Source organism: Phaeodactylum tricornutum, genomic scaffold, assembly GCF_000150955.2.
Source record: "Phaeodactylum tricornutum CCAP 1055/1 PHATR_bd_15x14 genomic scaffold, whole genome shotgun sequence".
Taxonomy (NCBI): domain Eukaryota; phylum Bacillariophyta; class Bacillariophyceae; order Surirellales; family Neidiaceae; genus Phaeodactylum; species Phaeodactylum tricornutum.
Window position 1 is genome coordinate 1 of NW_002238019.1, and position 14,887 is coordinate 14,887.

General features: G+C 45.7%; 3 protein-coding genes across 3 annotated transcripts; all 3 read right to left on the reverse strand.

Annotated features, from left to right (window-relative positions):
* Nucleotides 1–896: 896 nt before the first annotated feature.
* Nucleotides 897–2,217, reverse strand: PHATRDRAFT_bd1591 (predicted protein). Its single transcript, XM_002176165.1, has 2 exons — nucleotides 2,094–2,217; nucleotides 897–1,937 (listed from the first exon to the last, which is right to left on the reverse strand). Exon 2 carries the CDS (start codon nucleotides 1,929–1,931, stop codon nucleotides 1,032–1,034), a length of 900 nt encoding a protein of 299 aa, XP_002176201.1. The 5' UTR covers nucleotides 1,932–1,937; nucleotides 2,094–2,217; the 3' UTR covers nucleotides 897–1,031.
* Nucleotides 2,218–5,710: 3,493 nt separating this feature from the next.
* Nucleotides 5,711–7,462, reverse strand: PHATRDRAFT_bd18 (predicted protein; the record flags this gene model as incomplete). Its single annotated transcript, XM_002176166.1, has 1 exon — nucleotides 5,711–7,462. A coding segment is annotated over one exon (1,752 nt), but the record flags the coding sequence as incomplete, so codon positions are not given.
* Nucleotides 7,463–9,378: 1,916 nt separating this feature from the next.
* On the reverse strand, nucleotides 9,379–14,427 carry PHATRDRAFT_bd1200 (predicted protein; the record flags this gene model as incomplete). Its single annotated transcript, XM_002176167.1, has 8 exons — nucleotides 9,379–9,444; nucleotides 9,813–11,152; nucleotides 11,452–12,362; nucleotides 12,661–12,710; nucleotides 12,748–12,918; nucleotides 13,102–13,131; nucleotides 13,413–14,259; nucleotides 14,336–14,427. The coding sequence occupies 8 exons, from the start codon at nucleotides 14,425–14,427 to the stop codon at nucleotides 9,379–9,381; spliced, it is 3,507 nt and encodes a 1,168-aa protein (XP_002176203.1).
* Between the last annotated feature and the right edge of the window lie 460 nt (nucleotides 14,428–14,887).

Consider the following 14,887-nt stretch of genomic DNA (forward strand, 5'->3'; position numbering starts at 1 on the left):
CCCGCGCTCACATATACTTATAGTGACACCGAGAATAACTTTCATAACATGCATGCCGCGGAAAATGGAGCGCATCCATTTACATCCGTTAGGCAGGCAATAAGTATCGTCTGTCCCACTCCGTTGCCACCGTCAGAACACGACACGTTCCGTCGCGTTCTCTCCAACGCTCGATACATCATTGTATCTAGGGACTCCATACAATAAGACCGAACTAACTCCCATATGACTCACTTCATTCTCAGGAACACTCCAACTGCCGTTCACCGTGTTGACATCCAACTGACGGACATCATTAGAAGACATGTCGCATGGTACTATACCGTGACAAAACACTAGCAAACACAACACAGCTGTCGCTCTCATCAATTCGAGATATTTAACCAATATCTATCAGAGTGGAGGATCCGCGACTACCTTGCGGTCCAATTCCAATAATGAATGATGCTCAGAACCCAAGCTTTTAGCAAACAATACAATTTTGTGCAATGCACCTTCTTTGATAGATGAAGAGATCATAAATGCGTCCAACCATGGAGATTTGCCTTGTTTCAGACCTTTAGACGGATACGAAACCCAGTAACCGATCAACACGTCTATCACGTGGACCACTACAAGAAACTGGCAGTATATTCCAGGCCTCTGTAGGCTTTGCCAACTTAACAACAACATGAAAAGCCAGGTATTTTGCCCTACCTCCCCAGGCTCAATCGGAACCAGCGATCACTTCAAACACTCGAGAACACAACAAAAACACTACCTTTGATCTCGCTACCTAGCACAGAACTCCTGGGTCTGATAAACTAGAAACCTAAGGGACGATTCTAGCGCGTCATTGTCGGAGTGTCCTAATACTCAGGGACTTGCTTCCCTTCCAAAAGCGAACTACAGCAAGTGAAGCCTAATATGTACTTTATCTTTAGTAGTTTCCTTATATGTTGCTTGACTGTTCGTATTGCTTTCCAGAAGATACTGTTTCTTTTCTTGTGAAGGAGATGTAAGAGTGAAGGGCCGTGCCCTCTAGATGAGTTTTATTTCGCATCAGCATTACCACGAAGCGACCGTGTACTACCACCAGCACAGGCATCAAATTCGAAATCGATCTCGTAATAATCCTGGTAACTGCTTTCTCCGTCGAGTATCGCAGCGGCCCTGATGCGGTATTTACCAGCAGGCACGGAACCGTTCCGAATGTCTCCATCCTTATCACCATACAGCATGTACGGCGCGTCGTTCTCGCGTCTACCTTTGATGCCAGCATTAGTCGTTGCATCGCGCAACTGCAGTCGCACCGATACAATATCAAAGCCGGGGCATCCGTCGGCAACAGCTTCAATGTTCAGTTTACATGGGCGACCGGATCGGATCACGGAACCTTCCATAATTTCTCCACCCGTAAGGATGCTATCAGCCACAACCGAATCCATGACAGAGTCATAAAGCTTAAAGCCAGTTACACAGCGTCCCGCAATAGCTGTCACTTCAAACGTCTGACTGAAGGTCGCTCCAGCATCCGAGGAACAGTCAGCACTGAGGTAGGGCGTCGCGCTCACAGTGTGGACTCCAACCGGAATGACAACGGCACGGTAGTCTCCCTCCGGAGAATCGCGGAAGACCGAGTAAGGCGTTTCCAATTCACAGAACGAAACACTGGGATCGTCGAACGTCACGCGAACACTGTCAATAAAGTCAGCCGTCGAGCAAGGAGAATAGTCCGCACGAATGTTCACTCCCGACGGGTAAGCACTCTCATCGTAGTCGCCTAGAGGACCAATCTCAGCATCCGTATCCGGGTCAATCAAGGTGAATCCAATAATTTCGTTAGAGCAAGCTGGGGTTGGAGGAGTCGCTTTTGTTCCACTGACGGGAACTAAATTGGCAATGAGAGCAATACCGTAAAGAAGGCATGATGTTGGATGGAAGATCTTCATTTCTTTCTTTTCAAAGAAATGTTTATGTCAATGGAGCAAGAAAGGAAGCGAAACTGTGAGTAAACATTCAACACGGAAACAATCCAAAAAACGACGTTCAGATACTTCTTCGTGTACTTTATTTCCTTTCAAAGATCCGCTTATCAAACCGAAATTGCTTACCTTTACAGAGATGGCTCACAGTAATGTATTATTCCGCTATTGACAGTGAGATATTTTATGAGGCTCGAAGGAGTGAGCAGTCTCCTAGCATGCGCAGAACAGTTTAGCTCTTTTCGCTTTCGTTTGATGATTGCTGCGCAGGAGTTCTTGTTAAATGACCAGTGCAATTGATGTTGATGTTCCATTTCCTCCATTCTGTTTGGTGATGTTTTATGTCGAGTCAGAATGGTTTGGATTTATTTAAAGTTACTGCATAGGATGTGGGTTTTCGGCAAACGAAGCTTTGAAAATAGTCCGGTACATCGCCTACGCTTCTCTCTTATACATGTCAAGTCATGTGAGAAGCTGGACTTGGGCTTTCGCGGCAGGGGCAAGTCATCTTGATGTTTGCTCCCCTATCGTTTCTGTTTGGTGATGTACTGTGCTGTTCGCGGAACCGGGGCATTACGTTCATGCATGGGAGTTCTCTTTAGTCAGCCAGGTCAAGTGGTGTTGATGCTTCGCTCCTCCATATATTCTATTTGGTGATGTTTTGTGTTGAGTCGGAAGGGTTTGCATATATATCTAACGTTACTGCATAGGATGTGTGTTTTTCGGCAACGAAGGTTCGACAATAGTCCGGTACATCGCCTTCGCTTCTCTCTGATACGTGTCAAGTCACGCGAGAAACGCTTTCGCTGGGCTTCCCTTTCGCGGTAGGGGCAAGTCATCTTGATGTTTGCTCCCCTATCCTTTTTGTTTGGTGATGTACTGTGCTGTTCGCGGAATCGGGGCATTACGTTCGTGCATGGGTGTTCTCTTTTGTAGGTCAGGTCAAGTGATGTTGAAGCTTTGCTCCCCTATTGGTATTCCGTTTGGTGATGTTTTCTGTTTTGCACATATTCCCGTTCCTTAGGATTTGGGCTTTTGCGGCAGACGCCCGCTTCCGTTTCCCTCTGATGCGCCGAGAGAAAAGGGAATGGATTCACTCGGGTTGGGCTTCAGTGGCAGGGGCAAGTTGGTGTTGATATTCCACTCCCCCATCCTTTCTGTTTGGTTCTGTACAGCACGAACATTTGGCATTTTTTAGTGATCGGAGCTCTCGTTGGTCGGCCAGGCAAGTGCTGTTGAAGCTTCGCCTCTCTATCTTTTCTGTTTGGTAATGTTTTAGAAAAAGGTGTCACTTGGCTGAGGTGCAGCGGGTGCAGTGACGTCATCCAAGACCCAACCTGGAATTTCAGTCATGGTGAACCCCCAGGAACGTTCAAGCGGGGCGGGCTGGTGGAGAAGCCCCAATTGAGATATGTAGATCAACGAGGGGTAGGGTGGGACGCCCAAAAGGCCCAAAAAAATAAAATGCGGAAGTAATTTTCTAGATGTAAAATAATAAAATTGTAGGTCCTCTAAAGAGTCAGTTTGCGGCAATTCTTTTAATACTTTCAAATACAGGTGTTGCCTTTCCCAGTGCAACATTTATTGGCAAAGGTGGTATGGTTGAACATTGGATACACAGCACTAAACTCAGGAACTGAACCATCAAAATGGCTAAAAAGGCAATTCATAGTTGGGTGGAGAAACTTTTTGAAGAAAGTATTGGCTCCACTGGTCAGAGGCTTGGGCCATTCTTCTTGACCTAGCCGCAAACACTGCATTGCCTGTATTGTCTCAGTTGTGCTCAACTGCAAGGCTAAATCATTCTTCTCGGAACATTTTTTCGGAGCTTCTGCTTGGACGGTCGATTCTGCTGTCTCTGCAATGACGGGAGGCTTTAGCAACGCCCTGGGTCGGATTTTGACTGCAGATATGGTATCTAACAAACTGCCATTTTTGTTCAGACTCTGAAGTTTCTCTAGTACAAGCTGGTCAACAATATCTGTGAGTATTGCGGCCTGCGCTGTACTCAACAAGCTCATCTTGAACTCGTCAAATCTAGCCTGACAGGACTCTTTACTTATATATTCCGATGCTGCGGTCATAAGGAATGGAATACTTCTTGCCAGCACCTCAGTTGCATTGATGCCAAGAATTTGACAAACAAAGTAGTGTCCAATCTCTAACAGCGGAACATGCGTGCTGCCGCCATATCCTGCCATGATTCTAGCATTTCCGGTGGCCTCAATTTTTATGTTGACCCATTTTGACACATTGTTGGCAGGATTAGGGCGTTTCCTGTGCGTTTCATAGTCTGCGGCCGCATCCTTCCGGTATTTTGCATAGTTCTTCATGCTTGAGTGCCGGCCTGATGCTTTTAGGTCTGCTTCATTTGCCTCACCAAAAATTGCATTGCTGTATCCGGTTTTCCGGAAGATGTGAGAACCTATCTTGAACTGGGGCGCTTTACCAATGTATCACATAAATTCTTCAGTCGCTTCATAAATGTCGAATAGCGGATTGACGTTTGAAAAAGCAATCCAACGGAGGGCTTTCAAGCTCTTCACTGGAAGGAAATAGGTAGCCGCCTTTATAGTTGGTCAAGTGAAGATAGATCAGCAATGGGCAAACAGGGCACAGGTCAGGGTATTTGTGGTCAGCTCAAAGCCTTAGCTTCATCCGTCTCTTATCCGACTTTCCAAAAATTTCGATGACAAGAGAGTCAATGCGACCACTATATGTCTTGAATAGGTTGTCCTTGAAATGATCCGCTTGAATATTGTGGAGCTAAATGAAACAGCCACAATGATCATCACCCAGAATTGGAGATCGGAAAGGGAACCCGAACTTAAGAGGTACCTTTGGAGATGATGCAAGTCACTGGGAAGGAGCTGACTGCACCCAACTTCTTTGTAGCCCGCATCCCTAACATCCAAAACAACCCTTTTGGCGCTGTTGCCAAAGATAGCATGTTCCGCTGGGTTGCCTTTTCTCTTTTGACAAGGAGATCCAGTCCTTAAGTGGTTGGGAAGAGAATGAGATCTTCAGCTCCGTCCCAGGATGGCTGGTTTTGCAACGGAGGAATTCGTCAATGGTTTTAACATCCATGGCAGGGGCAAACGGAGGAGCCGGGGTGAGCAAAAGCAGTATGGAGTCATAGTCTCCTTTTAAAGTACAGAATCGCCTGAGCATCCGGAAATGGTGTTTGTACGCATTTTTGATGACTGCGTAATGGGTCGACTCCCAAACCTGGTTGACAGCTTGCTTTCCATCTTGAATAATATTTGGGACACTACTTTGAATTAGCGCTTATAAAAAGCAAAGGTGCAGTGTTCTACACTTAATTCAAAGCAAAAGGTGCAGCATGGTGCAGTGCTTAAGTGCATTTGGTGCAGTCCTTAAGTGCAGTTGAACTTTTTCCAACTTTGGCTTCTATATTGGCAAGCAAAGGCTCTTTACGCTTGGTTCATAATCTGGAATGATACCATAGCATTACTTGTGTGATCTCAAACACGTGGCACACAAGCACAACTTACATAAATTGCTATTTTTCGAGGGTTTTATACTGAAAGGCGCATGATGCATACACCTGGTGGTCTTTCATCAACGGATGGCTATTAGCTGTCTGTGGCAGAGACATATATTCAGTTTCTGACGGATTGGGACAAAAGCTCTACCAGACATTAGCCGAATTGCTTAGCCGGTGCTTCCATATCTACTCCGTCCTCTGACAAGCCGTGAAAACTATCATGTACCAAAGTTGCTTCTTTGTCCATTTTGCGCAAACAATCATTGAGAGCGTCATGCACGGACGGGAAAAAATTTTGACGTCCTATTCTTTCCACCAGACCACTGTGAATAAGGCGGTCCATGACGACAATGCCTGGATTGCAGATACAAATTATTTGCCCACGTGAATTGTAATTGGCATTCATATCAGCTAGAATGTGAAGAGCACTTGTGTCAACATGGGATACTGGGCTCAAGTCAAGAATGAAAAAGCGTACACTTGAGTTGTTTGCGGCAGCCCGTTCTTCGGCCATCAGTCGATATTTCCGAATCTTGTCTCGGACATTTTGGGCATTGGCAAAGTACAGAGGTGCATCAATACGAATCATTACAATTCCATCATATACTTCCACATTGCTATACTGTTTGGCACTCCGATAGTTTGTTGTTCCCGGCAAACGCCCCAATATAGTTGTGTGCGGATATGCCGATTCGTAAACAACAATCAATAGCGAGACCCCGACTGCTATTGCCAGACCAATTTCGACTCCCAAAAACATTGTACCTATACAAGCAGTCAACCAAACAGCGAAATCGAATTTGTGAACTTTCCAAAGAAACATAGCCTCCTCGTAGTCTAGCAGTCCGAGAACCCCAGAGATCACGATTGCAGCCAAGACCGAAAGAGGAAGCTTTTCGAAGACAACAGTCAACAGCAGCAATACAAAGCCGACAAGAGTTGCCGTGACCATCCCACTAACTCCACTTTTTGCGCCGCCCTCGTTGTTGACAGCCGACCGACTGAATGATCCCGTCACGGGATAGGCTTGGAACATTCCACCAAGAAAGTTTGCCATTCCAAGACCAATTAGTTCTTGAGAGGAATCAATCTCGTATTTGTGCTTGGAAGCCAATTGCTTGGCAATCGCGATAGACTCCATGAACCCAACAACAACAATCGAAAGAACAACTAGAAATAGATTGCCCACTTGGTCTACGGGCGTCCAGTCCCCGGCAGTGAACTTTGGCAGACCTTTGGGAATTGTACCCACAACTGGAATTCCTTTTTTGTCTAGATCAAACGCCAGGGTGATGATGATAGTCACTGCTGTGACCGACAATGGTCCCATCGCACGGACCCCCTTCAGTTTGGGAAATTGTTTACCAACATGTTTCATAAGGACAAGGGCAAGAATACTGAATGCGCCCATGAGAAAGGTTTTGTAGTTGAACTTATTGATATTCTCGACAAGTTCCTGGAGCAACTTGTGAAAAGACTTGGAAGACTCGATTTCGTAGCCCAGAATGTATTTGACCTGGCTCATTCCGATAATGACAGCGGCACCCGTCGTGAAGCCGGAAATTACGGCGTGTGACAAAAAGATGGTAACAAAGCCCAGTCGCAGCAGACCCATAACAATGTAGCAAACGCCAACAAGAAAGGACGTCTGAATAGCGAGTCTGTTGTAGCGCTCTTGGTAGCCTGGGTCTTCGGGAAAATGATTATCGTTTTCGAGCGCTAACGAGAGTCCCGTCTGCAGCAAGAGCGAGACCAACGCCACTGGACCAACGGCAAGCTGTCGAGATGACCCAAAGAAGGCGTAGGCGTAGACGGGCACCAAGGCTGAATAGAGACCGTATTCGACCGGTAGACCCGCTAGCTTGGCGTACGACATGCTCTGCGGAACTACCATGACACCAACGGTGAGACCGGCAACAACGTCAGAGACTATTGATTCCTTCCAGTCGTAGGCTTTGAGCCAGCGCCAGGAAGGTAGCAAAAACTCGATCAAATTCTCTGAATTTCGCTTCTGTATCGCTCTCCGCACACACAACCCAGCCCGGGCCAGTGTTGTGCCTGTACGAGATGGCTCCGCGCTCGCGTTTTGATCTGGAACTGCCCAGCGTCTGGACTCGGTGGAATCTGTCGCAATGTAGTCGATTGCTTCGCGGTGGCGCGAGACAAATGGACGCCTACGGAGGTCGGAATGTTCATATCCAGAACTATCTTCAATGGATATCGCATCGGCAACTCCAGCGGTGCTCATTGGACCAGTCGATCCCAAAGCCCGGGGGTCTCCACAGCCGTCACATGGTTTATCATCGTCGCTATTTGTTGGCATGCTCTGAAGTTTAGCAACGGGCTCTGTGAAGAATGCAAAGTATTTCAATATCACATCGAAAACGATCTAGGAGAGAGAGGTTGAAGGTATTGCTTCAAACGTACGGCATTTGAAGATCGGACCGTGAGCTCAACCAACGGAGCCAATCGCACATAACACAGTCGTCGTCATGAATTTGTGATTTGTTATTAATGTTCTTTGTGTCGGAGAAAAGTGGTCGGTCACGTACAACTCGTTACTTTTAGAGTACATTTCGCATAGTGATTCCAATATCCGTTATTTATCTATATTTGCGCGACCTATGACGAACTTTTGATTGGCTATCGAACGTGGTACGTCAAAAGCAGCTGTCTGGACGGTTCGCCTAATATCACATTTCTTTCCCGCACTGGACGTTGAGTCCCGCTAGAAAGGAGGGTGTGGCCAACGGGATTTACATTTACATTTAGTCTTTGTGTCGAGTATGACTGGCCATCTGTACTCCGTTCCCTCAGCCCTTTTCTCCACTTGAAGTAGTTTGGAAAAGTTCCCGCCAGTCATCTAGCTGGCATATGGCGGAGGTGTCCAAGCTACACATCCGTGGCCGTGCTTCTTCTTGATCTGGGGCGGATGGCGGCCTTTGGTCGAAGGTAGCCCATTCTCGCGTGCGATTCCAAATGTAGCCTTGGGTATTGTCCGACAAGCACCGCATTGGTAAATTCTCAGTTTCCTGTAACTTTTTGTTGATACGCGCTAGCAGGACCGATATCTCCTTTTCCGAGTTCGAAATACTATTGACTTTGGTGCGCTTCATTGATGGTATTCAATTCATTGCAAGGGCCCGTGTCACAATATACACCACTGTACACCATGGGACAAAACGCTGTTAGAAACAGAGTCTGGTAAGACTTGTGGGCATTATTACAAATGACCTGCAATACACCTAAGCGGGCTTAGGGACTGTAAAACTCTACTTGCTGGCAACGCTCCCCTTGGGTTAGGCAGCGGATACGAGGACCTATGCAACAAAGGCAGTACGGATCAAAGAACTCAAAAAACAATGATAGAAGATTAGATTCTACAAACTAGTGCCTTTTGTCAGATCATATCCAAACTTGACTGCAGTCCTGGCAACTTCACCAACTAAACCTGAATCTTCCATGCTCACCATAGTATCCATATAATGCAAAATCCGTTCTTGCATACTTATCAAGGAATTGTAAGTATCTCTTGTAACACACATGGTATGAAAATTGGGTCTTGTCAATTTGCATCTGTTTCCCTTGTGTTTCCATCCAAATGACTCTTTCCGTTGAATCCAATTGATTCCTTGGAGTTTTGGTGCAACTGAAGTCTCCATACTAACCAAGAGCCTTCTCAAAGTAAGTAGGGAATACTGCAAATCTGTGCCCATATATCTTCTTGCTATGCCATAATTACATAGGAATGCATATAATAAGGCCAATTCCACTGACATGTACACAACTTGCAGTAAACATGTATACACTTGATTTCTGCTTGTGACACACTTGTTTTGAGATAAATGTCTCAAAGACACATGGGACGGGTATATACCGTGAGACTCCCCATTGGCCTGTCTTGTATCATTCAACAACCTCACTGAGTCTGGAAGCTGAAACTGTCCTATGGGGTCCAAGCTTGGCTGTGTACTAAAATGATATGTAGTAACATAACATTTCTCTTTGCAAACAATGCATCCTGTAGCCTGAACATCACAACTCTCATCTGGGTACAGGAGAACAGATGTGTTGTCTGAAAGAAAGATACCAAAGGGATTCTGAACAATACAAGCCTCATCTTCAAACAGGAGAACACTTTCCTTTCCTGAGAGAAGGTGATTGGAGGGGTCTGTTGCAAGAAGAAATCTCAAAACACTAGAGGTTTCAGCAATCTGCCCAAGGCAGGACATGCCTCCAGTATCACAAAACTTGTCACTCATTGTAGAAATGGAAACATAGCATGTGGTGCAAGCACTGTGCAGGTGGAAGGCTTCCAAGCTTACTGCTGTGTGACTGACTTGAAGCACTATGTCAATGTAATCTCTCCATAAATCCAAAATGCTGGGCTGACCAGGGGATACTTTAGAGAAAGAGCAGTTTGCCAAGCTTTTCAATGTTCCAATAAAAGGCTGTTTCTTTGCTGCTGGGGAATGCCTAGTACTTGCCTTCATAACAGTTGGCTTCATACTAATTGTCCTCACAAGTGGCTTGGGTCCTCCAGGATCCCAAGGCATCAGCAAAAAAGCTTTGAATTTGCTGACCAAATGTTGCTCCCCATAGTTAGGAGCATCCAGGGATGGGACTCCACTGACATTGCCTTGTTGACTATTGCTCATGTAGGCATTGAGCATAGTGGGGCCACACATATAGAGTTCCTCAATACTAGCTCCCCAGAGCATCCAGAGTAGGTCTACAAGGAATGCATAGTGGTAAGCAGGGTGAACTGTACCTTCAAGTGCCTTGAAGTAAGAATCTAGGTCACAAATCATCATGGGGTTGGCAAAGGTTTGCAGATTTTTGCTAGCAAAGCCAATGGCAGGACAATGTTTGCATGGAACATCTGTTGAGTCATTCAATGTCACTACATGAACACCTCCTAGCTCCCAATCCTTAAACACCTCTGCAACAAAAGCCTTGAACATTTGTTTGTCAGCTTTAACTTGACTTGTCAAACAGAGGGCAGGACTATCTTCACACAGAACATCAATAGATTCATTCAATGTCAAGACATGTAAGCCTCCTGGCTCCCAATCCTTGAAAACATCTGCAACAAAATCCTTGAGCATTCTTGTGTCAACTTCACCTTGACTTAGGATTCCCTTGTATGCAGTAATATCATGTTGCTTCCCATGGTAGGAGGGTGGTGGCCAGGTGGTATGTCCTCTGTCTAGATCAAGGATTCTTTGTGAAGTTCCTTGTACTAGGCTTTCTAGGCACTCCCCATCCTGAGTTAGGACAGGACAGTTGACTAAGGTTCTAGATGTGGAACCGCTCAAACTCAATAAAACACAGGGAACTCTGTTCAATCTTCTAGATGCCCTCAAGAGTACACTAGGATTGACAATCTCCACATCCTGTGTACTAGAATGAAAGATGGTTTCAACTTGAACACAGGACACTCTGCTCAGCATTCTAGATGTGCTCAAGAGTACACCAGAATTGACACTCTCCCCATCCTGTGTACTAGGTTGAGCTTCAGGCAGAACAAGGTCACTGGCTGTTACTTGGGTATAATGCATAGGTAGATGCAAAACAGAGACCAAGTATGGAAAGCCAATGAAATTTGGAGCAGCAGGCTTGATAGCAATTTCAAAGTTAGCTGCTTCAAATGCACAAAAACTAGATAGCTTTTGCATGACTGCAGTAGATTTTGAAGCAAACAGATGATGATCAAAAAATAGACTCTTGTTGCAAACAAACAATTCCATGTTTTCCTTTTGTCTGCCTTGCAAGATAAAGTTTCACACTTTGCAAAAACATGGAGAGGAATAAAATGAACTTTTCCTTGATGCAATATTGAATAATTCCCAAAACAACCATGGAGAATGGGAGTGCTGAAATTGGGATCTGGTTCTGGTGGTAACTCCTCCACACAATTTCTGATTTTATTGTGTGGGTTGGCATCATGCCATAGAGAACCCATCATGAGAAAAATACTGGGAGGATCAACCAACTTGTTAAAATCAATGGTGGCTTGGCTTCTAGCTGCCATCTGAGTTTCTCCAGGATCAGGAGGAATGCTGTTGTAGACCATGGTGGTATGTCCCTTCTGAAAACATCCTGATTCCCTTGCAGAATTAAATGTAACACAAAGTAGACCAGTGGTGAAAGCACACTTCATGACAGAGACAAGGAGAGAACTCTTGTTTGTTTCAGGAATCCATGAAGTACTCTTTGCAACACTGGGACAAAGAACTTGATTGACCAAATTTTTCGTAGGCACAACAGGAGTACTTGTTGTAGAAGAAACTGAATGAATGGTAAGCTCAGTGTCCTGATGGGCTTTCCCTAAACATTCTTGTACAGTGATGCTGTTCACAATTTTGCAGCTCACAACAACTCCATCAGAGTCAACTGGTAGATGATGGTTCACCAAAGCAACTGAAGGGAGATGGTGCTCTGGATACAACGAAATTTCGTTCTGATGCACTTCATGCTTAGGTTCAATAACTTGTTCCACATCTTTGTCCAAGGTGTGACAGTTGTTGGGGGAATGGTCATCCTCCAAAACTTCAGCTATACTACCAGTGTATGGATTTTCTCGTTTTGAATTGTCACGAAAAACAGCAGTCATCAGTGCAGTTGCGCGAGGCCACAAAAATTCTGGGGGACTCGAAATGTAGGGGGTAAAGGATTGTCGGTACAAACTGAATTCACCTCTTGTGAGAGAGAGCAAATCAAGATTGTCAAGTGGTCCACCTTTTGTGTTACTTTGGGTATCAATCCAACGGAAGAAATGCCGAAGGAGCTGTACGTGTCCCATAAGTAAACCAGTTGATCGACGGTTGACTGTATCTTCGGTAGGAAGTAGGACATAGCGAAGGGATTCAATTTCATTCTCAACGATACTAAGAAAACTCCCAAGTTTATCATATCCATTGAAGTGAAGACAGAAACGAATCGGGTGTGCCGTAGGAAGGTTGAGTATGACGTCCGTTAAGTGAGCAAAAACGGTTTCGTCTGACACTGGTTGTGCAAACGATGCCATGATGGCGGCAGCAAGAGAAATGACTCTCTAGGAAGGGAATGGGTCGCTCTCTCGAAATTCCGAAAATACTTAAGGGGTTCGGGTCCTTCGCCGCAATTAGGGCGGACTTTGTTAAATGACCCTATACCAGTGAACCAAGCTAGCACTGGTACACTCACTTCTGCAAGGTGGCAGTGTTACAGCCACGCTCAACGCTGCGTACCAGTAACTATCGAGGGTTTGATTAGCCCCCGTACTCTTCTTACCCGGTGAGTATTCCCGTTCCAACCGGAATCAGGGTTGAGGTCCTTGGGCCTTTTGGTATCGAATACCTCACCCAGCCGGAGAAACCCGTAGTCACGAAGAAACTTGTCGACAAACCCTGGAGACTCCAAGAGGTTTTCGACACCAGTTACTCCGAGGAAGTAGGGTCGCGGCTCACAATGAATGAGTCACAGAAAACCGATAAATATCTCACTTAAGAGATACCTCTGACACTTTCAGTGACAAACACACGTGCAAGCGTTAATTATCAAACTGGGTACCGTGTGTACCTTGTCCGACAATGCCTTAAGGAAGTGTATTGTAATTTCAGACCAGTCAATCTGGAAGGAACTTACGGACTCACTTAAGGTTGTGTCTACCAAATTCTGTGCGACAAGCAGCAGTGATTTGACGAGAAATCAAGACTGTTAATCTGTCACGATATACACCACTGTACTTGAGCTATTCTAGTGCGATTCTAGTCGGTTATCGTTGCAGTTTTCTACTTGGTTGGTGCAAATTTCTTGGCGGCGCGGCAGGTATACGGAGCCATCCCTTGTAACGCGTCGCAGACAAATTGTTCTATCAGACTACGTTTTTCCGTCGGCGCATGAAAATTGACAACGGCGACAGTTTTAGTCGTAACAGTTTGGTAGCGTTGACGTACTGCATGACTGTACTGGAATGCAGTGCATGATAGTGTGCCAGGGTCCTCAAAGTAGTCCACCAATGAATGGCGTATCTGCAATGACTTGAAACGATTCCACTCAAAGTATACACTCTCAAGCCATTCGTCCCATTGACGAAAATAAACGATAACTCGAACGTCCCAATCGGAAAAGCATTTGCTAACGAGCCGCTGAATCTGCGCTGTGGTCCAGATGCTAAAGCCCTCGGACGAAAGTAATATGTTTTGCGAATTGACTCGGGCACTCTCTACGAATTGGTGAAATGCTGTCAAGACTTGTCCGCAATCATTGGAAACCACAGAGCGAGGCGATTCACAAGCTCGGCATTCGTCCCACGAATTCGGCCATTCCTCGTAGTCGACCAAGCAATAGGCAATGTTGGCGGCGGCTTTATGCTTGCTACATTTTCCGGGAAGATGCAGAGGCATGACTATGTTGTCGCGCTGCTTGAGAACATTTTCCATCTTGTACAGGAATGTCTGCACAGCGGTGCTCGACGTCTTGTGCGGTCCCACGTGCCAGAAAAGGACCGGTTTGCCTTTTTGAATAGAAGCGGAGGCGTTGGGTTTGGGTAGGACCATGCTCTCAATATCCTCGCGCGCAACAGCAGTGGACGAGGAGCGGCGTGGATTCGGTTTGGCTACAGAAGGATATGTTCCGCCCTCAGACGGCAACCTCTGAGACTCGATTGATCCCTCCAAACCTGCCGCGTCGCTATCATTACGGCTACAATAAGCTTTCTCGGACCCTCCATGACAAAGAAAAATCTGCCGACTAACATACGGCCCTAACAGGGAAATATGCAATTCCAGCCCAATTGACGAGCTGGAATGTTGAAGTCCCTAAGCGTCATCTGTCGATTTTCATAGTCAGTAATGTTTGCGGCTCAATCAATTGGTACGCATCGTCTTGAGAACAAGCCAACCCAACCCATTGGAGAGGCTTGCTACCAAAAGAGACTTGTTTCCTTTGTGGTGGCGGCTGGGTTGCCATTATGATCTCTCATTGGAAGCCCTGCGATAAATATCTTAGCTGGAAACGTCGGCATTCGTGACAAATTTTTTGGCTTAGTTTGAACCCTAAATAATTTACTAGACCAACTAAAGCTACTCACTGTCAAATTGAACACGTTTCTCTCCTGTCTTTCAGAAGTTTTCCTCTTTTCACCATCCTAGAAAACTGCAACGGCAATGGGCTAGAATCGTCTAAGGAACCGAAAGGATCCCGCATACTTTCGTAGACGACCAAAGGCGTAAAAACACAAGATTATAGACTTATCTGATAGACTTAGGGATATGAACCCCTCATGTACCACTTGACGTAGGGGTTTTCTAGTCCCCACACATCGAAACCATAAACATTTAGAAAAACCCCGCGTCAAGCGTCTGTCATATGTACGTTAGACTAAGACTAGTCTGCTCAGGCAGATAATGGTATAATTTGTGTTTTGCTC